The 24321-nt window shown below is 40.5% G+C and overlaps 2 protein-coding genes across 2 annotated transcripts in view; both read left to right on the top strand.

The window, feature by feature from the left end:
• Positions 1-24321, top strand: part of D2HGDH (FAD-linked oxidases family protein) — an 88122-nt gene that overhangs the window by 59111 nt on the left and 4690 nt on the right. The window contains exons 9-10 of the mRNA XM_088966973.1: positions 4481-4561; positions 23315-23415. Coding sequence (XP_088823099.1) covers positions 4481-4561; positions 23315-23415 — 182 coding nt within the window. The remainder of the gene's footprint in view (positions 1-4480; positions 4562-23314; positions 23416-24321) is intronic.
• Positions 11193-24321, top strand: part of LOC148876485 (putative ubiquitin-conjugating enzyme E2 16) — a 36086-nt gene continuing 22957 nt past the window's right edge. The window contains exon 1 of the mRNA XM_088966976.1: positions 11193-11208. The gene's annotated coding sequence lies outside the window, so the exon portion shown is untranslated. The remainder of the gene's footprint in view (positions 11209-24321) is intronic.

Here is a 24321-nt window from a genome sequence, read left to right as displayed (position 1 = left end):
AATTATTGGGAGGAAGCTCATTACAAAAGACGTCACCTTTCATGAGTCTCAGTCCTTTTTTGACCCTCCTCAGAATCCTCTTCAAGGGGAGACTAATGGGGTGGAAGAGACTTCCTCAAGGGTTAATCCTTTTGTTCTTGCTCCTACTCCTCTTCCAATTGCTCCTCTTGATCCAGTTCCTTCTAAACCTACTGAGTCTACTTGTTCAGTTGATGAAGAAGTCACTGCTCCTAACCATTGTGATGAAGAAGCCAAAGAAGCGACTTCTCCTAGCCATTGTGATTTAAGTGCTTATCAAAGGAAAAGAAAGAGAGACTTGCTAGTTCATGATTGCAACCAAGTGGATGCCCCTGAAGCCGATCAAGGTATGGTTCATCTCACTACATCCACTAGTCTAGATCCTGATCTTCCCATTTCTTTGCGGAAACCAATTTGATCCTGCACTCTCCATCCTATAAATAGATTTGTCTCGTATTCTCATTTGTCTCCTACCTATCACTCTTTTGTTTGTGCATTGTCTTTTGTTTCTACCCCTTCTGGGTTCTTAGGGACTGTTGTTGACTCCAAATGGAAGGAAGCTGTGGATGAAGAAATGAGAGAATTATTGAAAGCAAACACTTGGGAGCTAGTGGATCTACCAGATGGGAAGAACACTGTGGGGTGTAAGTGGGTTTACACAATTAAACATAGAGTAGATGACACTATTGAAAGATATAAAGCTAGATTGGTTGCAAAAGGGTTCACCCAAAGGGAAGGTATTGATTATAGGAGACTTTTTCTCCAATTTCCAAATTAAATACAATCAGAGTGTTACTTTCTTTAGCAACAAACCTTTCCTGGGAACTGCATCAATTGGATGTTAAGAATGCCTTCCTAAATGGAGACTTGCAGGAAGAAGTGTATATGGACCCTTCTACAGGATACAACATGAGAGGAAAGGTGTGTAAACTAAAAAGGGCTTTGTATGGGCTTAAACAATCCCCAAGAGCATGGTTTGAGAGATTGTACGGAACAATGAAGGAAATAGAGTATAAACAGAGTAGTGCAAATCATACATTGTTCTATAAGAGGGATGGTGAGAAGTTGACAACTCTGATTGTCTATGTTGATGATATGTTGGTTACTAGAAACGATGCAAAGAAAATTATGGAATTAAAAGGTTTCTTAGCCTCAAATTTTGAAATCAAGGATCTAGGGCACTTGAGATATTTATTGGGAATAGAAGTGGCTAGATCCAAGGAAGGGATTTACATCTGTTAGAGAAAGTATGCTCTTGACTTGCTGAAGGAGTCCGGGAAGTTAGGAATCAGACCTACCAACACTTCAATAGAACAAAATCATGGATTGCAAGGAGGTGATGAGGAACCTTATCATGACAAAGAAAGATATAAATGGTTGGTTGGAAAACTGTTGTATCTATCTCTCACTAGGCCGGATATTGCATATTCAGTCCATGTAGTTAACCAATTCATACATAATCCACAAGTCTCACATATGAAAGCAGTAGAGAGAATCTTGAGATATCTCAAGTCCTGTCCCGGGAAAGTCTCACAAAGAAAGATATCAATGGTTGGTTGGAAAACTGTTGTATCTCTCTCACTAGGCTGGGTATTGCATATTCAGTCCATGTAGTTAGACAATTCAACCAGTAGGATATGATGTACATTTCTATTAATGATTAAGAGTTTCTCATCTGGCATATGATGTTCATTTCCCTTTGCAATGTTTTCAAAATTGTAGAACATCTAAATACTGAAACCCCTCCTCTTAAATCTCATCTTTCAGGAAATAGAAGAGGTGTAAGAAAGGGAAGAAAATACACTTGTTGTCCTAGCCATATGATCATAGAATCTAGAGTCAATAATCCAAGTAGATGAGGAAGGTGGTTTAGATGCCAAACAATCCATACTTGAGTGGGCAAGGTTGGCAGTATTTCGCTATGAGGTTGCTTGAAGGAATCTTTCATACTTATTACATGGGATACTTGTCATCTCTTTCCTAGTAGCAGCTGTAGAAGTCAAAAGTCCTTGATTGGACTGTTGATGAGAGCTACAACGTGATTGGACCAAATATATGGTGGGCCATGCAAATCATAACAGTAATTGATAGTATGACCATCCATTTTGCAATAAGTACACTTCCGGGGACCACTACCATGACCTCCCCCAGACTCCCAACCTCCAGCACCACCTTCACAACCATACAAGGGATCACTTCCACTCTGTCCCTCTAGTCCCATTACCAACATTCCTGCCTCCATGACCTTCCACCCTTGCTGCGGCCAATGTAGACCTATTAAAGTTAGTAACTGTCTCTGTAGATCCCATGGCGACTCTATGTTGCCTAGAAAACACCTCTTCAAGAGAGTGGGGGGCTGAACTCTCTAAGATTTGTGTTAGGACAAGTTCATACTCTTGCCTCAAACCTAATAAGAATTGAGTCACATCAAGTTGTTGCTGCTGAACCTTAATGTCAGAGGTTAAGGGCTGATACACATTAAGTTAACTTCATTGTGAAGATTTTTTATGCTGGCATATTACTTTTAGGCCTTGTTCACGTCTTGGTAGATGACTTACCTGGGTAAATGCACTTATCCGGGTAAAGTCTGGATAAGAACACTTATCAATGTTCTTTTATTCCCTAGGTAAATGTGTACAATGACCGATTTATCCAAAAAAGTGACATTATTGAAGGGACAATATTGTCCCATCACATCGTTCTTTTCCGTAGGACCCACTAAGACTGGACAACAAACGTGTTTGTTTCTTTTCTGTGGGACCTACCAACCAACCTGCCCCTACTTCCTGGAAAACGAACAAGGCCTTAAAGACTTTGGTTGCCTTGTTGTATGTAAAATTCTTTTGGAAGACTGGAAGAGCTGATAAACACTTGATAGTGTTGTCCTGGCCTGAATATAACTACTTAACATGTACCTATATCTCTTGTCATATCAAGAACATAAGATTAGTACTTATCTTAGGTTCCATAGTGTTCCACAACCATGTCATGATTTGGGAATTTCCTGTTCCCAATCACTATACCCAATTGATTCTGCCAAAGGCTTGTCATCCTTTGCATACTTCAATTTGCCTTTGGCTTTCAAAACACCTACACTGACTTGGCCCAAGGCACATAATTCTCATAATTTAACTTAGTGGAGGTCATCTGCACATTGAAATAATCAGAGGGCACCACTACACTTGACTTTTGATCAATACCACTGTTTCCCAAGGCTCCTATGATGTTATTCTTCAATGCCTTATACAATTAGCATCCTTGTTGCACAAATAAATCGCACAACCTGATAAGGCTTTCTAAACACTCCACCGCACCACAAAGACTTCACCTTCAATTATCTAGTGCTGTTCAACTCACACAGCATAAAAGATATGCAGAAAACTGATCACCACTCCACTGCAGCCCAACACTAACAACTCACTGCCCTCTTGGTAACTACCCAATGGAGGGTGTAGTTTACACTAGTACACAACCACCACGTCTGTCACCCATTGCGATAACAAGTAACTGAAAGAGAAAGAAGGTACAATCACCCCTTACCTGTCTGCTTTCTCAGGTTAAGAAACAGAAAATAAAGAGAAAAAAGGAATAAGAGAGATTGCAGCCCTTTATTAGATCAGATCACAACCTTCTAGTATTCTCTAGTTCTATCATACCATGATATCATATCCGGAACATAAGTAGAAACCTGCAAAACCAGTAGGGAAAAGGAAGGAAAAGAGAGAAAGAAGGGTGAAGAAAAAAGAGGGAGAGATTGGAAGAATTGAGGGCTGAATGGGTTAGATCACTTCTCTTGTCCCAGTCAGCTGCTATTTATAGATTACTTAAATGGAGTACAATAACAATTGTGCCTTTAATTTAATATGGGACACATGGCTAAAGATGGGACATAAAAGTCCATGCACATAACATTAAAACATAATGGAATGGCTGAACCACCCTAATAAGTCAACGGTTAACAATAAGAAAGCTAGTAGCATCTGCAAATGCTTGAAACATCATGCCTGTTTATTTATTTCCATATGCTCCAAATGATGGGCCAGGGAATCATAATCCACAAAATAGCACCTCTAGAACTGCAATTATCAAAGGTCAATACCATAAGACCTGTCTAATTGATGCAGGGGAACCCGAGAGAGACCAAACAACTAAAAGAACTCCCAAACAAGAGTTGTTACAGGGCAAATGAAAAACAAATGATCTACAATTTGAAAATGTGTATGACACTGGCACATTTATGTATATCACATGCATATTTCATGTATTAGTATACACATGTTACAGTCTCTATTGCTTTGCTTTCTTCCATGTTTGAAAAAATAAAAAATATATCTTGACTGGTCCGTGAAGAATTTTTCACACATGCTTATTTCTTGCATTAAGTATACACTTCTATGCTACACAGAATACATGCATATTTTGTGCATTAGTATATAATAAATCTCTGCTTCTTTGCATCCAGAAACTTCTACAGGAAGCAAAGAGAAAACTTGGAGAAATTCTTTCCGCATTTGAATTTTTGGATAGCCAATCTATGGAATTGGTAAGATCACAAAACAACACACTTATTCCCCAAAGTAGAAATAGCTATTCCTGATTTCTTCTTGATGTCCTCTGGTGAATCATAACTATTTCTTGATTCTATCTCATAACTTGTAACCATATTTTCATTGGTACACAAAGAAGTTATCTACATTTTTGTAATGTTTTAAAACCGACCTCTGGACCTGGAAATGGAATTGCTTTTCTGTCTAGGAGGTGGGTCAGTGGTTCAGCCATCTGGGTCAAATGGGTCAACCTTTGATTTCATATTATAGAAAAATTTGTGCATATCACTAATATCATATATTCACATATTAAACAAAAATAGTTGTGATAAATAAAAACTATTTCTATTAATGATGGAAATGGATAAAACGAGAAAAACAGAAAAAAGAAAATTAATATCTAAACTGTGACCTGCTGACTGGGTCAAATGGTTGGTGGGTCAACTGGCCAGGTCACTAGATCGATGACCAAGTCAACAGTTTGCAGGAAAGCATTTCAGTGGTGAGACAGACCCAGAATTTTGGCTGGGTGATGGATCAACCAGTCCAACTGAGTGGTTTGACTGTGGCTTGAAAACACTATTTATTTTTTGTATTGATAAATTGAAGTAATATGTGGTCCAGTCTCTAAATGTAAGAACATCATTTGAAAGGATTTTCCTTCAGAATATCCATGACAAAAACAACAGAAATTTGCTTCATCCCTCTGGTCATTCTAACAGACCCCACTTATTTTTTGATGGATATGACAAATCCCACTTATTGGATTCTAGACAAAATTGATTTGCACAAAGAATCCAGAGCTTTGACTGGTTATGTGTGAAATTTTGCCTTCTAATAATAGTGCTATTTTCTGGTTGAATAGCAGAATAATTTAATATGAGATCCCTCAATATTTTGAGCAATCATAAAACTTCTACTCTCTCTGTCTCTCTCTCTCTCTCTCTGTTTTTGATTGGGAAGAGAATCAAAACTTAATTTGATCACTTCTCTTGGAGATGGAGTACAGTGCTGCAGTGCTGCTGTACTGGCTGTCTCCGTATGGATGTTCTCTGTAGGGAATCTTCTAGATGTGATTCAAACCAATAAAATCAGTAGAATATTTCAGAATAAAGCAAAAGAAATCAGAGAAGAAGAAGGAGACAGCAAGAAGGAGGAGGATTGGAGAAGAAAGGAGAAAGAAACGAGGAGTTTGAATATCTCCTCTTTCTCCTACTCTAGTCTTTTATTAAACTTACTTAAGTTACATAAATTACAAGGAGGCCCTTAAGTAGGCATCCACAACAGCTCTAAACTTATAAAACATAAATAAGAGCTAAAGGCCCATAAAGAAAAGGCCCAATAAGAAAACATAACACGAAAGAACTAATAAGAAAGACACTAATGGGCTAGGGCCCATTTGGCCAGTCTCTGTACACTCCCCCTCAAGCTGAGCATAAATATCTATCATGCCCAACTTGCTCATATAATGAACCAGCTTTCCTTTAGGAACACCTTTTGTCAAAACATCAGCCAATTGTTCTTCAGAAGCAACAAATGGTAGATAGACTTCTCCTGAGGCAACTCTCTCTCGTATAAAATTCCTGGTAACCTCAATGTGCTTAGTTCTGTCATGTTGAACAGGATTGTGTGCAATGTTGATAGCAGCTTGGTTGTCACAATATAACATCATTGGATTCTCACAGTTTATACCCAATTCATCTAAAAGTGATCTCAACCACAAAAATTCAGAAACTCCACGTGCCATTACCCTGTATTCCGCTTCAACTGAAGATCTTGCCACTACAGACTGCTTCTTACTCTTCCATGATACAATGTTCCCTGCTACCATAGCACAGTAACCTGAAGCAGACCTCCTATCATCAATACATCCAGCCCTGTCAGCATCAGTGTATGCTTCCAGCTTCATGTGTCCATGCTTAGCAAACAAGATACCTTTCCCTGGAGTCCCTTTTAGATAGCATAGAACTCTCTCAGCAGCTTCTAAATGTGTATCTCTGGGAGAATGCATAAACTGGTTGATTACACTAACTGCATATGAAATATCTGGTCGAGTCATGCAAAGGTAAAGTAACTTCCCAACTAGTCTCTAGAACACCCCCTTATCAGGCAACAGTTCACCTTCTGTCGTTGACAACTTATGATTTAGGTCAATAGGAGTAGAAGCAGGTCGAGCCCCCAGTTTCCCAGTCTCTACAAGGAGATCAAGAACATACTTCCGTTGAGAAATGAAAACGTCATCCTTAGATCTGGCAACTTCAATTCCCAAGAAACATCTGAGTTCTCCCAAGTCTTTAATTGCAAACTCAGTGTTAAGAAAACTCTTGAGGTGAAAAACTTCCTAAGTATCATTTCCTATAACCACAATATCATCAACATAAACAATCAAGAGGGTCACTAAGGAATCTCTCCTCTTAATAAATAAAGTATGATCCAACTGAGTCTGTGTGTACCCAAAAGCAACAAGAGCAGCCCGAAATCTATCAAACCAGGCTCTAGGAGGCTGTTTAAGGCCATAAAGAGACTTCTTCAGTTTACAAAACTTTCCTTGCATCTCCTTCCCATACACCCCTGGAGGTAAAGACATATAGACCTCTTCATTTAGGTCCCCATTCAAAAAGGCATTCTTTACATCAAACTTATGAAGAGGCCAGTCAAAAGCAGTAGCTAAAGATAGCAAAACTTGAACTGAAGTCATCTTGGATACTGGGGCAAAAGTTTCTAAGTAGTCAATACCATACATTTGAGTATATTCTTTAGCAACCAAACGGGCCTTATATCTCTCAACAGTACCATCGGAATGATACTTAATAGTGAACACCTACTTACAGCCAACCGGTTCCTTTCCCTCAGGTAAATCCAATTTCCCAGGTATTGTTCTTATGCAAAGCATCTAGTTCAGTCATCATGGCGTCTCTCCATTTTGGTTTGGATAAGGCATCTGGGACAGACTGGGGAGTTACATGTGTTGAAACAGAGGCAAGAAATGAATAGTTGGAAGGGGAAAGGAGATTGTAGGACAGGTGTTTGGAAATACAATGAGTTGTGCATTTCCATTTGCCTTTGCGAAGGGAAATAGGGAGATCAAGGTCAAGGAAGGTATCCGAAGTGGTAGAAGAGGGATGACCTGTTATCTCAATAGTGATGGGAGGAGCAAGAGGCACATCTGAAGGCATGGATACAACTTTCATGTCTCTAAGTCTTTGTCTCTGGTACCACCTTTGGATAATAGGATGGGAAAGAAAAGAAGGGGGATGAGTAGGAGGAGGAGGTGGAGCAGGGATAGATGACTCAACTGGAGGAGACTCTATGTAAGATTCAATGGGAATTGGAAGAGGAAGACCCCCTCAAGAGAAGTACCAAAGAAAGGGACTGACTCTGCAAATGTGACATCTCTAGAAACAAAGCGAGTGCCATGAATTAGATCAAAACAGTAGTACCCCTTCTGTGTGGAGGCATATCCCAAAAAGGCATACTTGTGTGCTTTAGGCTCAAACTTATGTCTTTGATGATTGTGAACATGGACATAGCAAGTGCACCCAAACACCTGAGAGGAAGAGAAAATAGATCCTCATTTGGAAAATGCAAGCTAAAGGGAGTTTTAAACCCCAGAACCCGAGAAGGCATTCAGTTTATCAAGTATGTAGCTGTAAGAACAGCATCACCCTAAAATTTAACAGGAACATGGGAAGCAAAAAGAAGGCTCCTCGCAACCTCAACCACATGTCTATTTTTTCTTTTTGCCACTCCATTTTGTTGAGGAGTGTAGGAGCAGGAACTCTGATGAATAAATCCAAAGGTATCAAAGTAGGAGGAGAGACTCTTCTCAAAATATTCCTTTGCATTATCATATCAGAATATTTTGATTCGAGTGTTAAACTGGGTAAGTATAAGTTCATGAAACTTTTGTACAATATTTGGTACTTCATCTCGGGATTTCAGAAGGTAAATCCATGTGTAATGAGAGAAATCATCAATGAAAAGATGAAATATTTGTAGCCCCCTATAGTAGGTAAATGATATGGCCCCCACACATAAGAGTACACAATATGGAAAGGAGAAACAGATATTTTATTACTCACACAAAAAGATTGTCTACAATGTTTAGCAAGTTCACATGACTCACAATGAAGACTCGGTAGGGATATTCCCTTAAACATTTCTGGAAACAAATGACTCAAAGCTGAAAAAGACAAATGACCAAATTTGAAATGACATACCATGACTCTATTAACTGGCTCTGATAAAATAGACTCCAAAGAAACTCCACAAGTATATCCAGGACTTTGATCAGAGACATTCAACAAGTATATCCCATTCGCCTCATGGCCACTCCCAATCGTCCTATGAGACTTCAGGTCCTGAAAAACACATAAAGTAGGAAAGAAGGTTATGTTGCAGTTCATTGATTTGGTTAAACTACTAACAAATAAAAGGTTAGTGCCAAGTTTGGGAACATGAAGGATAGACGATAATACAAGTGAATCAGGGGCTTTAATATTCCATTTGCCAAAGATGGGAGCGAGAGACCCATTGGCAAGAGAAATCTTCTCACTACCTGAGAGGAGCTGGTATGAACAAAAAAGGTTGAGTAGGCTAGTCATATGGTCTGATGCACCGGAAACTATGATCCAAGGAATTCTATGATTACATGAGACTGTAGCATGATTTATAGAAGCACAAATACCTGAATGGTCAAAAGCGGATCTAGAGGGGGGCCTGGGGAGGAAGATCCAACAGTAGACTCCAAGTGATTTATCAACTTCCCAATCTCTCAAATTTCTGCCTTCATTGCTGCCAGCTGTTCCACAGTAGATTTCTTCACATTCAGATACTATGGCAACATTTGCATTCTTGGGTTTTCCAGACTAGCCACCCTTCTTAGAGCTGTTGTTGTTCCGAAACCTCTCAGGAAGAAGATCTAGATGAAGCTTCCAACAAGAATCCTTAGTATGTTTCGGCTTCTTGCAGTATTCACATATCACTTCCTTTTTCTCATTCAGCCCCTTTGGTTTTATTCCAGCATGTGCAAAATGTTATGGAGGAGGTGGGTTCTATAGTTGTACCTGTCACCACTCTCTTCATTGCTCACCATAGAGTATGCCTGTGCAAGTGACAAATCATCCTTGGCCAAGATATTCTGCCTTGTAATATCAAATTCAGGATTGAGTCCTGTAAGGAACTCAAACACCCTATTTCTTTCCACAAATTTCCTAAAAGTTTTGGCATCTTTGGTGCTTTCCCATTCAAATGCTTCCATAACATCCAACTCCTGCCATAGTGACTTCAACATCGAATAATAGACAACCACACTATTCTCCCCCCGTCCTAAATTCTTCACATCACTCTTTAGTTTGTAGGCCCTTGCAACATTTAATTTCTAAGAGTATGTTTCTGTCACACTATCCCAAATCTCCTTGGCTGAAGTCATCCACAGATAGTGCTGACTTATATGGGGCTGCATAGAATTTACCAACCACCCAATAACTGTGTATTTATCCTGCATCCATTTCTCATATGTAGGGTCAGACTCATTCGGCATCACCTTACTACCCATTAGAAACCCTAGTTTACCTCTATTACAAACATGGATCTTAATAGATTGTGCCCACACAAGGTAATTTGTTCCGTCAAGTTTAATTGTAGTCATTCCTATCAAAAAGGAATCTACGGGACTAATCCCCGACACTGGGATTTGCTTCACCTCGCTTCCAAATTGCTCCATCAATCAAACAAAAATAAAAAAATAATGTTTTTAACCTCTATAGACCTAACTAAGGTTAGTCAAGCACTCAAAAGCCCCCAAACTAGGGTTTCACCATACTTGACCTCCGGGGAGAAAGAAAGAAGAGGTAGCCACTCAAACCAGAGCTATCCAAACCACTTCCAACTACAGCCGCCCACGTTTGGAGATAAAAAGGAAGCCTCCAAGCCTTGAGCGCCACACCCAAACAGCCTCTTCAACTTATAACTGAAAATTCTCTAGTCGGCTAGGATTTTGGGAAAAAATTTGCAGTCCCACTTTCTTGGTAATCTTCGACCAACTTCTAACTCTCCAAACCCTCTACCAACTAGGCAAACAAGATCTCTGAATAATCAGCAATTCAAACCAATAAAATCAGTAGAATATTTCAGAATAAAGCGAAAGAAATCAGAGAAGGAGACAACAAGGAGGAAGATTGGAGAAGAAAGGAGAAAGAAAGAAGGAGGAGTTCGAATATCTCCTCTTTCTCCTACTCAAATCTTTTATTAAACTTACTTAAGTTACATAAATTACAAGGAGGCCCTTAAGTAGGCGTCCACATAAGCACTAAACTTATAAAACATAAATAAGAGCTAAAGGCCTATAAAGAAAAGACCCAATAAGAAAACATAACATGAAAGAACTATAGAGGAGATGGGCCGAATGGCCCATAGACTGTCACTTCATGTTATGTTATGTTTCTCTTTGTTATGGTCCTTATTCTGGGCTCATACTCTGTAGTGTTCTATTTTTTGTATTTTTCTACCCACTCAAGGGCTTCTCTGTAATTTATCAAAGATTAACTTAAATAAAAGGTATTAGAGTGTTAGAGGGAGGATTAAGTTCGAACTCCTCATCCTCTAACCCTTCTTGCCGCAGTTCTCTCTCTCTCTCTCTTCTTCTCTAATCTTCTCTAATCTTCTCTTGTTAGTTTTTTCTGGTTTTCTAGCACAGTCCCTACTTCTAGGACTGTTTTTCAACTTGGTATCAGAGCGGGTCGTTACTTGGCGTGTCCCTCATGTGGTTCTAGTTCAGCCAACTGCATGAGGAGGTTCTAGGGCTGAATGTTTACAGTCATTCGCCTGGTTCTTGGAGGTCATTAGAGGGTGCTCAAGTTTTCTATACACTTGGAGAAGGGTTCGGTGACCAGGAGGAATTAGAGCAAGTTTTTCAGCCTGATTTGAAATCAGAGAAAAGGATTTTCGAAGCTAGCTCAAAGAGCAAAGAGTTTGGCCTAGTTTGAAGTTCAAACCAGAGATATTGTAAGTTGTTTTCTCAAGATCTTTGCTGAGTTATTTTTGGTATTTGGGAGGACTGTTAAAGCATTCGAAACACAATATGAGTATCTCTAGGAGCATGCATGAACTGGCTAATGCAACTGACAGCATACGCAATATCTGGTCTAGTCATGCACAGGTACAGAAGCTTCCCAAGAAGTCTCTGAAAAACCCCTTTGTCTTCCAACAAAGTTCCATCCGAAGCTGAAAGTTTGTGACTCATATCAATGGGAGTTGCAGCTGGTCTTGCACCCAGTTTTCCAGTTTTAGACAACAAATCAAGAACATATTTCCTTTGGGAAATAAGAATCCCATCCTTGGATCTGGCAACTTCTATGCCAAGGAAGTATCTTAACTCCCCCAGATCCTTAATCTCAAATTCTGTACTGAGGAAAGACTTAAGAGCCAAAATGCTTGAGGCATCATCACCAGTCACTATAATGTCATCAACATACACAATGAGATACACTGCTAGAGATCTACTTTTCTTCACAAACAGAGTATGATCTGACTGTGTCTGAACATAGCTGAATTTAACAAGTGCAGCTCTAAATCTCTCAAACCAGGCTCTAGGAGATTGTTTGAGACCATAAAGAGATTTCTTCAATTTACATACCTTTCCTTGCATATCTTTCCCATACATCCCTGGAGGAAGACACATGTAGACCTCCTCATGTAACATCTAACTGATAGAGAGGCCAATCAAAGTGAACTGCCAGAGATAAAAGAACCCTCACAAATGTCATCTTGGCAACAGGGGAAAAAGTCTCCAGGTAGTCAATCCCATATGTCTGTGTGTAGCCTTTTGCAATAAGTCTGGCCTTGTACCTCTCAATAGTTCCATCAACCCTGTATTTAATGGTAAAAACCCACTTGCACCCAACTGGATCCTTACCTTCAGGAAAATCCACCACCTCCCAAGTACCATTTGCATGTAAAGCATCCATTTCGGTCTCCATGGCATCTCTCCATTCTGGAATCCCAAGAGCTTCTGAGACAGACCTTGGAATGGGGTTAGAAGCAACAGAAGAGAGACAGGCAAAGTATGAAGGAGAAAGGAGGTCATAAGAAAGGTGGTTGGAAATGCAGTGTGCAGTACACTTCCGCTTCCCTTTCCTAACAGCAATTGGGACATCAAGTTCTGGGAAGGATGATTCTAAAGGAGCTGAAGCAGTACCTGTTATCTCATCTGTGATTGGGAATGTATGAGTCTCATCTGTTGTAAAGGAAACTACTTGCTCATTCCTGGATCTCTGCCTTTGATACACTTTGGGATTATGGATAGGACGAGGAGGTAAAGAAATAGGGGCACTAGGACAAGAGGTATGGAGTGATTGATCCTCCTTTGATTCATTTGGTGAGGATACAAGTTTGTCAAGAGACTCAACTAGGATAGGAAGAGGAAAAGCAAAAACTTGTGACAGACTCTCCCCCTGTGGACAATGTCCTTCCTGAGAGGAACCATAAAAAGGAGAAAGTTCATCAAATGTAACATCCATAGAGACATGTCGGGTGCCAGTCTTTGGATCAAAACAACAATAACCCTTTTGTGTGGGGGAGTAACCAAGGAAGATGCATTTGTGGGCTTTCGGTTCAAACTTATGTCTCTGCACACTTGGAATGTGAACATATCAGGTATAGCCAAACACACCAAGAGGAATTGGGAAAAGATCCTTGTCTGGATGAAGAAGACAGAAGGGGGATTTAAACCCTAAAACCCTGGATGGCATACGGTTTATGAGATAGGTAGCAGTAAGTACAGCATCACCCCAAAATCTTGTGGGAACATGTGAGTGGAAGATAAGAGTAAGGAGTATGTAGCCTTGATAGTTACCTTGCCAGAAATAGGGGCAAGAGAACCATCAGCTAAGATGATTTTGTCACGGCCAGGAAGTAAATCATATGAAACAAATGTTAGACAATCTTGTATGCCCTTAGCTTCAATTGGATTTGATGTACTTTTGTTATTTAATGGAAATAAATTAAAGTGCATGTTTGATACATGTTGTTTGGTATAATTCTGTGTAAGACCCTAAAACTGGACATTTATAGAAACTTGTGTTAGTTTTAAATGTTCACAGCCATTGGATAAGTCTGGGAAGATTTATCCTGCCAAGGCTGATACTGGTGTGCCACCAAGTGTTGTGATGGCTTGTTTCAGCCATCAGGGTAAGACCCAAGGCACATGCAATATGGGATTGCTTGAACCCTTGAACCGGACCAGATTTCCAGTATTGCCCTAGACCGTGGAGACAGATGGGCAAAACTGGAAAGTTACACCTGACCCCTAGACTCGATTATGACACATCACTAAGTGTCGGATCGGGCTGTCTTTGATGTGTCAATCAGTGAGATCCTTAGTGGGGGTCAAAACCTGGACATGTTGGGGCAGTCTGAGAATTCATCTGAGTGAGTGGTCATAGTGACAGGATCAGCCCCTTTGTCGGACAATGGTAATGATCGGTAATGCACTCTCTCTGATGGAAACCAAACTGCCGGCAGTTGATTTCAATCGTTGGAATTTTGTTTTGCAAAATAAGATATATATAAATGTATATGTACGGTTTCAAAAGATTTGCAAAAGGTTTTAATTCCCGGGATCCATGTGAGTAGAGAGTGCGGTACTATTCCTTGCAACCGAGAGAGAGGTCTTCTCTTGTCGGGCAGTGCTTGATCATTAAGGGCTGGGAGGTTAAGTGTAAGACCATTTAGGATAATACTTGATGGGCTAATCTTGCACCTGCCCACAGTCCCTAGGTTTTTACAAAATGGCTTGGCCCAGGGACCACTTAATGTAAGTGTTGGGCCCATAGGGTCCATGTGATGGGCTCAAGGGGGTCACTGAGTCTTTTAGTGAATTTGGTTGGGCCTTGTAATAAAGGCTGGGCCGAACCCATGTGGCTGGTGTGTAGATCAATGCTTGGGTCCCACGCCATACAAAGAAGCCCAACTGGGCAACAGGTTGGAAACTAGTTAAACACTGAACACTTAATGGGCCAAAATCCCATTTCGAATTGGGCTGATATGATCACGGGCGAATCTAAGATTAGTGTTAGTAAAAGGATTGGGTCTTTGACCTTATCCACTCTAAGAGACCAAATTCAAATTAGATTTGAATCTGGTAACCTCCTGATAAGATCATGAGTTAACTAACTTAATCTGCATATAGGATTAAGATTAACCTCTATCCAAATACTGATTTGGATTGGGATAACTCCCAAAATATTGGGAGGTTTCTTAATCAAGAAGAAAGAGGAGAAAACCCTAGCAGAAATATCAGATTTCGAATTAGGGGGTTTGAGTAAGCAAGAAACACATCCTGCAATCTGAGATTTGATCTCTCACAGACTCCAGAGAGAAGAGACAATTCTGCCCTCTTCGTCCCTGGACTTCTCCTCCTTCAGCCGCCACCACTACCTGTTGGAAGATTGGATCTTTGTAGCAACAGGAAGTCAAGAAAGCAATTCTTGACAATAGTCTTGCAAGAAAGACACTAGGATTCGGTGTTCAAGTTTTCCAGAGGGTTCTTGTGAAGAATCCAGTGTGTAGGACGCACCCTGCTGGTTTCGTTCCATCCACAGCTGTGTCATCTTCAGCAGGAGCGGATCTTGGTTACTTCTTTGGGCGTGAACTCCAACTTTGGGAGATATTATTTCTCCGGATCAAGTATAATTCTTCCTGTTTCCTTTTGGTTCAGATCTGGTTTGTTTATGGTTCAAGTAGGATCCTTGAATAATGTATTCTAAATTTAGGGAATATGATTCCCAATTGGAAGAAGGTAGGAATTTTTTTTGAAATTCGCCCCCATTCCACACCTTTCTTGGCGTCCATTAGATGGATCCTACCATTCTTTCAACAAACAAAGTGGAAAGGTTGGTCATGTGATCAGAAGCACCTGAGTCTATGATCCAAGGGGTTTTGTGATTACCTGAGGTGGATGCATGGTTAGCGGAAGCCTTTATACCTGAGTGAGCAAATGCAATGGTTAGCGGAAGCCTTTAGGAACTGGCTGATCTAATCTGCAGATAAGATAAGGTTTATCCCTTATCTTAAAGGGACTTCTAATCCAGATATGATTTGGGTTAGCAACTCCTAATGGGATTAGGAGCTGATCCCTTTAAGTCTATAAAAGGAAGAGGGGGCGGCAGCCTTTAGACACACAATTACCAGCAACAGTCTTGTCTTCAGAGTTGAGATCACAGAGGAGAGAATTCTACACCCTGCGAATTCTCTCTAGCCGCCTCCTTCCTGCAGCCGCCTATAGCAGTTCGATCTCCATTGCTTGGGAGAAATCAAGATTGGATCTTGATTCCAATCTTTTGGAGAAAAGATTGGTAGGAGTTGTATTCACTAGCCGTCCAGGTGATTCTTGTGAAGAATCAAGTTCTTAGGAAGGACACTGCTGATTCTGCTCCACCTTGCACTGCGCCATCTTCAGTGGGAGCAGATTTTGGTTTCTACCTTGGGCGTGAACACCTCCATTGAGAGATATTATTTCTCTGTATCAGGTATTATCTCTCTCTCCTTCTTTTGGTTCAGATCTGGTTCAGTTTATGGTTCAAGAATGATCTTTGAAAATATGATTTTCTAAATAGGGAATTTGATTCCCAGTTGAAGGGAAAGAAAATTTTTTGAAATTCGCCCCCTTTATTCCGCAATCTTGGGCGTCCATATGATGGATTTCCTATCCCTTCAGAATAGACAATGAATACCACTTATGGGCTGGAAGATGAAAAGTCTCTATAACTTCTGGGTCGAACTGAATACAACTGATTAGCAGTTCGATGGATACAGCCCTGGGAGATGAAAAGACTATATGCTCGACATTGAACAATAGGTTTGCTTGACACCACCCTTCAGGCCTGGACGACTTGCTCTGATACCATGTTGAGCAAGAGCAAGAGCAAGTGAAGAGACAAGAAAAGAGAAGCGAGGGAGAGAGGAGAGGAGAGCCGAGAGGACTGAAAGCCCCTTCTGAACTTAGGGGGCGAAAGAATGATCTATTATTATTTATACTAGTACAGTCGAACAATGTAAACAAAGGAGAAATTACAACAGTACCCTTATGGTACTAAACCTGAATACATAAACAACTAACAACATTATGGTTCCTCTCAGGAAGGACATTGTCCACAGGGGGAGAGTCTGTCACAAGTTTTTGCCCTTCCTCTTCCTGTCCCAGTTGAGTCTCTTGACAAACCTATATCCTCACCAAATGAGTCAAAGGAGGATCAATCACTTCATACCTCTTGTCCTAGTGCCCCAATTTCTTTACCCCCTCGTCCTATCCATAATCCCAAAGTGTATCAAAGGCAGAGATCCAGGAATGAGCAAGTAGTTTCCTTTACAACAGATGAGGCTCATACATTCCCAATCACAGATGAGATAACAGGTACTGCTTCAGCTCCTTTGGAATCATCCTTCCCAGACCTTGATGTCCCCATTGCTGTTAGGAAAGGGAAGCGGAAGTGTACTGCACACTGCATTTCCAAACACCTTTCTTATGACCTACTTTCTCCTTCATACTTTGCCTATCTCTCTTCTGTTGCTTCTAACCCCATTCCTAGGTCTGCCTCAGAAGCTCTTGGGATTCCAGAATGGAGAGATGCCATGGAGACCGAAATGGATGCTTTACATGCAAATGGTACTTGGGAGGTGGTGGATTTGCCCGAAGGGAAGGATCCAATTGGGTGCAAGTGGGTTTTTACCATTAAATACAGGGCTGATGGAACTATTGAGAGGTACAAGGCCAGACTTATTGCAAAAGGCTACACACAGACATATGGGATTGACTACCTGGAGACTTTTGCCCCTATTGCCAAGATGACATCTGTGAGGGTTTTTTTATCTCTGGCAGTTCACTTTGATTGGCCTCTCTATCAGTTAGATGTAAAGAATGCATTTCTGAATGGTGACTTACATGAGGAGGTCTACATGTGTCTTCCTCCAGGGATGCATGGGAAAGATATGCAAGGAAAGGTATGTAAATTGAAGAAATCTCTTTATGGTCTTAAACAATCTCCTAGAGCCTGGTTTGAGAGATTTAGAGCTGCACTTGTTAAATTCGGCTATGTTCAGACACAGTCAGATCATACTCTGTTTGTGAAGAAAAGTAGATCTCTAGCAGTGTATCTCATTGTGTATGTTGATGACATTATAGTGACTGGTGATGATGCCTCAAGCATTCTGGCTCTTAAGTATTTCCTCCATACAGAATTTGAGATTAAGGATCTGGGGGAGTTAAGATACTTCCTTGGCATAGAAGTTGCCAGATCCAAGGATGGGATTCTTATTTCCCAAAGGAAATATGTTCTTGATTTGTTGTCTGAAACTGGAAAACTGGGTGCAAGACCAGTTGCAACTCCCATTGATATGAGTCACAAACTTTCAGCTTCAAATGGAACTTTGTTGGAAGACAATGGGGTTTTTCAGAGACTTCTTGGGAAGCTTCTGTGCCTGTGCATGACTAGACCAGATATTGCGTATGCTGTCAGTTGCATTAGCCAATTCATGCATGCTCCTAGAGATACTCATATGGTAGCAGCAGAACGGATTTTGTGCTATCTGAAAGGCTCTCCAGGGAAAGGAATCCTATTTACCAAGCATGGTCATCTGAAACTTGAAGCCTATACTGATGCTGATTGGGCTGGAAGTATTGATGATAGAAGATCTACTTCAGGATATTGCAGCCTGGTGGATGGTAATGTTGTCTCTTGGAGGAGTAAGAAACAATCTGTTGTAGCCCAATCCTCCGCAGAAGCAGAGTATAGAGCCATGGCACATGGAGTCTCGGAATTGTTGTGGCTAAGGTCCTTAATGGAAGAACTTGGGATTGATCATGACAAACCCATGATGTTGTACTGTGATAATTAGGCTGCCATTAACATTGCTCACAACCCGGTACAACATGATCGAACCAAACATATTGAAGTTGATAGACACTTTATTCAAGAAAGAGTCTCCTCTGGAGAAGTGTGTCTTCCATTCATTACTTCTGAAGGACAATTGGCAGACTTTCTCACCAAGGGCATTTCCGAGGCAAGGCTTCATCATGACACTGGCAAGCTGGGCATGATTGACATCTATGCTCAGCTTGAGGGGGAGTGTAGAGGAGATGGGCCGAATGGTCCATAGACTGTCACTTCATGTTATGTTATGTTTCTCTCTGTTATGGGCCTTATTCTGGGCCCATACTCTGTAGTGTTCTGTTTTTTGTATTTTTCTGCCCACTCAAGAGCTTCTCTGTAATTTATCAAAGATTAACTTAAATAAAAGGTATTAGAGTGTTAGAGGGAGGATTAAGTTCGAACTCCCCATCCTCTAACCCTTCTTGTCATTGTTCTCTCTCTCTCTCTTCTTCTCTAATCTTCTCTAATCTTCTCTTGTTAGTTTTTTCTGGTTTTCTAGCATAGTCCCTACTTCTAGGACTGTTTTTCAACTAGAACTAATAAGAAAGACACTAATGGGCTAGGGCCCATTCGGCCCAGTCTCTCTACACTTTTGTAGCTAATTCTATGTATTTCTTTACTAAATATCAATGGAAAAGCTACCTATGATGTGATAGATCTGGTTTGGTAGTGACTAAAGGGAGTGGTCGTGGAAGTAGAAGTGGTGGTGGCAGCAGTGGACCTCCAAGCAGTCGTGGTGGACACATGTTTAACCGGGCTGGTGGCCGGACTGGAGGCTGTGGAAAAGGAAGGAATAATGCTCAGAGAAAGTGTACACATTATGGCTTAGAGGGGCATACAGTTAATTTCTGCTATTATTTGCGTGGTCCACCCAACACTTGGGCTCACCATGCTACATCTAAGAGTAGTAGCACAATTACTGAAAGCCAGCAAACTGACCCAACCCCCTCCACATCTGCTTGTGCTTCTGGGCAGGAAATGGTGAGTGTACCACTTGCAGTATATGAGCAGTTCCTTCAAACATCTCAGCAGAACACCGCTACACTTGCCCATTCAGGTATGGCTTACTTAGCTTCCAAAGGCTCACCCTGGATCATTGACTCCAGAGCCTCGGACCATATGTCTGGGACTCTTGATGTATTTTCTTCCCTTTCTCGCTCCTCCACATCTCAAATAGCTACACTTGCTAATGGTTCTACATCTCCTATCTGTGGTGTTGGTGATGTTGATCTCTCCTCCTTCTCTTTAGCATCTGTTTTATATGTCCCTAAGTTCCCTTTTAACCTTATGTCTATTAGCAGATTAACCAAGTCCCCTAATTGTTCTATAACCTTCTATCCTTCTTCTTGTGTGTTTCAGGATCTCAAGACGGGGAGGAAGATTGGTGGAGGGCATGAAGCAGGTGGTTTGTATTTCCTTGATGGTGGTGGCCCCCCAGTGGCTTTTCAGTCGTCTCTTACTCCTCCCTAATGGCACTGTAGACTCGGTCATCCCTCTCTCAAGGGTTTGAAGCTGTTGGGTTCCTTCCTTGAGTCATCTTTCATCATTAGATTGCGAGTCATGTCAGTTGGAAAACATCATCGAGTCTCATTTAGTCCAAGAATTGATAGTCGTGTCTCAAGTCCTTTTGCTTTAGTTCATTCTGATGTATGGGGTCCAATTAAAGTAGTACCATATAATGGGTATAAGTATTTTGTAATCTTTGTTGATGAGTTTTCAAGGATGACATGGATCTATCTTATGAAAGATCATAGTGAATTGTTCTCTATTTTTCAAAAATTTCATTCTGAAATATGCACTCAATTTGGTGTTCATATGAAAATACTTCACTCCAATAATGCCAAAGAATACAACTCCTCACCATTTCAGCAATACCTAGAACATCAAGGGATAATTCATCAAACTTCTTGTGCCTACACCCCGCAACAAAACGGTGTAGCTGAACGGAAAAATAGACATCTTGAAACTGCTCGGTCCTTGATGATCAATATGAATGTCCCAAAGCATTTTTGGAGTGATGTTGTTCTTACATCCTGTTTTCTGATAAATCGGATGCCCATGTCAATCCTTGGAAGTCAATCCCCTTTCTCCATGTTGTTTCCCACTTTGTCTCAATTTCCTCTCACCCCAAGAGTCTTTGGTTGTGTTTGTTTTCTTCAACACTTGGGGCCTGGAGTAGACAAGCTAGATGCTCGAGCTACGAAGTGTATCTTTCTTGGCGACTTGAGGATTCAGAAAGGGTATAAGTGTTATAACCCAAAATCTCATAAATCGTTTGTGTGCTCTGATGTCACCTTCTTTGAATCAATTCCATTTTTCTCAGATGTCGGGGTCTCTTCTTCTCCCTCTGTGGTTCCTCTTCCTGTACCAGTTGCGGACACTCTTCCCGTAGCCCCCATTTCTACTACAGATGCACATCATATGCCTGTTACTACTGAGAGGCTGCCAATTACTCAAGTGTATACCCGCAGAAGTGCTTCGGCCCCTCCACCACTTCAGTACCTGTCAACAAATCCTACTACTGCTCCTTCTCCCTCAGATCTTGATCTCTCTATTGCTTTGCGGAAAGGTAAACGTACTTGTACTTCTCATTCCATTTCAGACTATGTTTCCACTACTCACCTTTCTGCTTCTCATTGCAAGTTTATATCATTACTCTCATTTGTTCCCATTCCCAAGACTGTACAGGAAGCCCTTACCTCCCCAGGGTGGCGGTAAGCCATGGAAGAAGAACTCTCTGCTCTACAACATAATCACACATGGGAACTAACGACTCTTCCTCCTGGTAAGCACACTGTTGGGTGTAAATGGGTCTATACAGTGAAGTATCTTCCTGATGGCAGTGTGGAACGATTGAAGGTTAGTGGCCAAGGGCTATTCTCAGTTATATGGTGTGGACTATATGGAGACATTCTCTCCTGTGGCTAAAATTGGTTCAGTTCGGGTGTTGATTTCATTAGCTGCTATGTATGATTGGCCTCTCGTACAACTTGACATAAAAAATGCCTTCCTACATGGTGATCTTGTTGAGGAGGTGTATATGGAGCAACCACCAGGGTTTGTTGCTCAAGGGGAGGCTGGTAAGGTGTGTAGGCTCAAAAAGGCAATCTATGGACTGAAACAATCTCCACGTGCATGGTTTGGCAGGTTCAGTGAAGTGGTGAAGGCCTTTGGGATGAAGCAGTGTCAGGTTGATCATTTTGTGTTCAGCTATAACTCAAAAGATGGGAAAATCTTGCTAGTCGTGTATGTGGATGATATTGTCATAACTGGAAGTGACAACAATGGAATTGACAGGCTGAAGAAATTCTTACAGGACCACTTCAATACGAAAGATCTGGGGAAGCTGAAGTATTTCCTAGGCCTGTCAGAGAAAATATGTTCTTGATCTACTTGAAGAAACAAGGTTGTTAGGTGCTAAACCAGCAGAGACCCCTATGGAACTCAATGCCAAGTTGTGTGGATGCAGGTGAAAAGTTTGATGATCCTGGAAGATACAAAAGGTTGGTGGGAAAGTTGAACTACCTAACCATTACCGACCAAATATATCATTTCCTGTGAGTGTGGTGAGTCAGTTTATGCAACATCCCCGTGTTCCTCACTGGGAAGCTGTTCTGAGAATTGTTAGGTACCTAAAGGGTGCTCCAGGTCGTGGTTTGTTATACCAAAATGGAGGAACTCTTGAGATAGTAGGGTACACAGATGCTGACTGGGCTGGTTCTATATCAGATAGGAGATCAACCACAGGGTATTGTACCTTCCTAGGTGGCAATCTTGTAACTTGGAAGAGCAAGAAGCAAACAGTGGTGGCAAGAAGTAGTGTAGAAGCAGAGTACAGGGCTATGGCCCATACCACATGTGGACTAGTATGGCTGAAGAACTTACTATAGGAGATGGGATTCTCAATTGATAAACCCATGAAACTATACTGTGATAACCAAGCTGTTGTTCACATCTCATCCAATCCCATCTTCCATGAAAGAACTAAACATATTGAGGTGGATTGTCACTTTGTGAGAGAGAAAGTGATAAGTGGGGTAATAACTACATCTCATGTGAGCTCAAGAAACCAGTGGGCAGATCTCTTCACAAAGGGATTGTCTCGGGGAAGAATGGATTACATTTGTAACAAGCTAGGACTATATGATATATACTCTCCAGTTTGAGGGGGAGTGTTAGAATGCTCGAGTCAGGGGTATTTTGGTCATTCTGGTTTATCTTCTTGAAAGAGAAAGGTTTATTGTGTTTGAGTTTAAGTTATGTGTCCCATCTTCTATGAGGAACAAAATAGTCTTTCTTGTAATTCTAAGTTTTTTGAATAAATTCAAGTGGGCCGGCTAGGAGTGATTTTACATTCTCTCTTCTAGTCTGGCCGAATATTCTTCTTCTTTCTCTTTTCTTTCTTCTTTCTTCTTCTCTACTTTGACCTAGAATCTACTAGGATTTACTCACATGATTTTTCCATACAAGTGTTATTTCCATTTTATAATTTTATTGAAGTTGGATTTCATACTTGGGTGATTGTATGCAATTAAATTATTATTTGTTTTACTAATATATGACCAAGACTCCAAGATATGAGGAACATTTGAATAGTTTCAAGAACTTGATACTATTAGAAGTTCCGAGATGTGTTGATATGATTTATGTTGCTTCTTTTACTTATAGTGTGCTCTCCCAGTTTGGGGGATGATGTATTGCTTCTTTTCATCTTGATACAATTCCTGATCTTGTTACTGGTCCAAAGAAGAAAAAGAATGCTGTTAGTGTTTGTTTCATCCTCACTATTCTTTCAAACATCTTTTGTATTGTATATAACAGGTTTTGACTCACTTAGAAGGTGTTCGCAATCCATTACCTCCATCAATCTATGAATTTTATGTTCTTATTGAGACACAAGGCACTGACGAGTCATATGATAAGTATGACCTCTACCAGTTTGACATTTAACCCATAGAACTAAATTGATTTATGTATTGGTATATCCTATATTATAAATACTTTGTAGTTAAAGCTTTGGTCCACATCATCTTTGGTTTGATTATCTTGAATGAAATTCCAAGTTGCTTAGGGATCCCTTCTTATTTTAAATAGATGGAGTAAAGTAAGTAATGCTCTTTCATCTCGGTTCTATCCTATGCCAAAAGCAAATAACAGAACAATAGATCTCCTTCAACAGGTTTATATCTATTCTTTTATGTGCTATGAATTTCCTCTTGTGTTGCATCTAATTTAGTTTTGTCAGTTCTATAATACTATGTGCAAGTTCAGAACTGTCCAATTTATATGAAACATGGTGAAGGAAAATACTAGCACAGGCAAAAAATACCTTTCATGCCCTCACCAACAGATATGAAACCCAAGTGAACCCAGAGAAGCCAATAAAAGGAGGTCAGCAATATGGAAGAGGAAATTTTGAAGAATTGGGTTTAGTTTCTATTTAGATATTAGGTCCATAGTTAACAATGGGCATGACACTGAATAGAATGGAATAGCAAAACAGGATTCATGTAGCTGACCCATATGAATGGGACAAAGCTTAGATGATGATGATGATGATGATACAAGGCCCCTGTACCAATAACCTTTTAAATTTCTTCATTTTATCAATAAATTGATCTCTCAGTAAACATGACTTCATGGATAGAACTCCATTTATGGGTTTGAATTTTTCATATCACTAGTGTAGTTTTGTACTCTTATCATGTGGCATCTGTATTGAGCAATTTTATGTAGATGGTAATTAACCTATCTAAATGTTTTATCTAATTGTTATTTCCCTTGAGCAGTTATAGTTGACAAAGATAAATTTTTTAGTTGAACTATTA

Source organism: Nelumbo lutea, chromosome 1 (genome assembly GCF_056320005.1).
Source record: "Nelumbo lutea isolate HS-2025 chromosome 1, American lotus-T2T, whole genome shotgun sequence".
Classification (NCBI taxonomy): Eukaryota; Viridiplantae; Streptophyta; class Magnoliopsida; order Proteales; family Nelumbonaceae; genus Nelumbo; species Nelumbo lutea.
The sequence above is the reverse complement of the archived record's forward strand: the minus strand, read 5'-3'. Positions and strand labels throughout refer to the sequence as shown.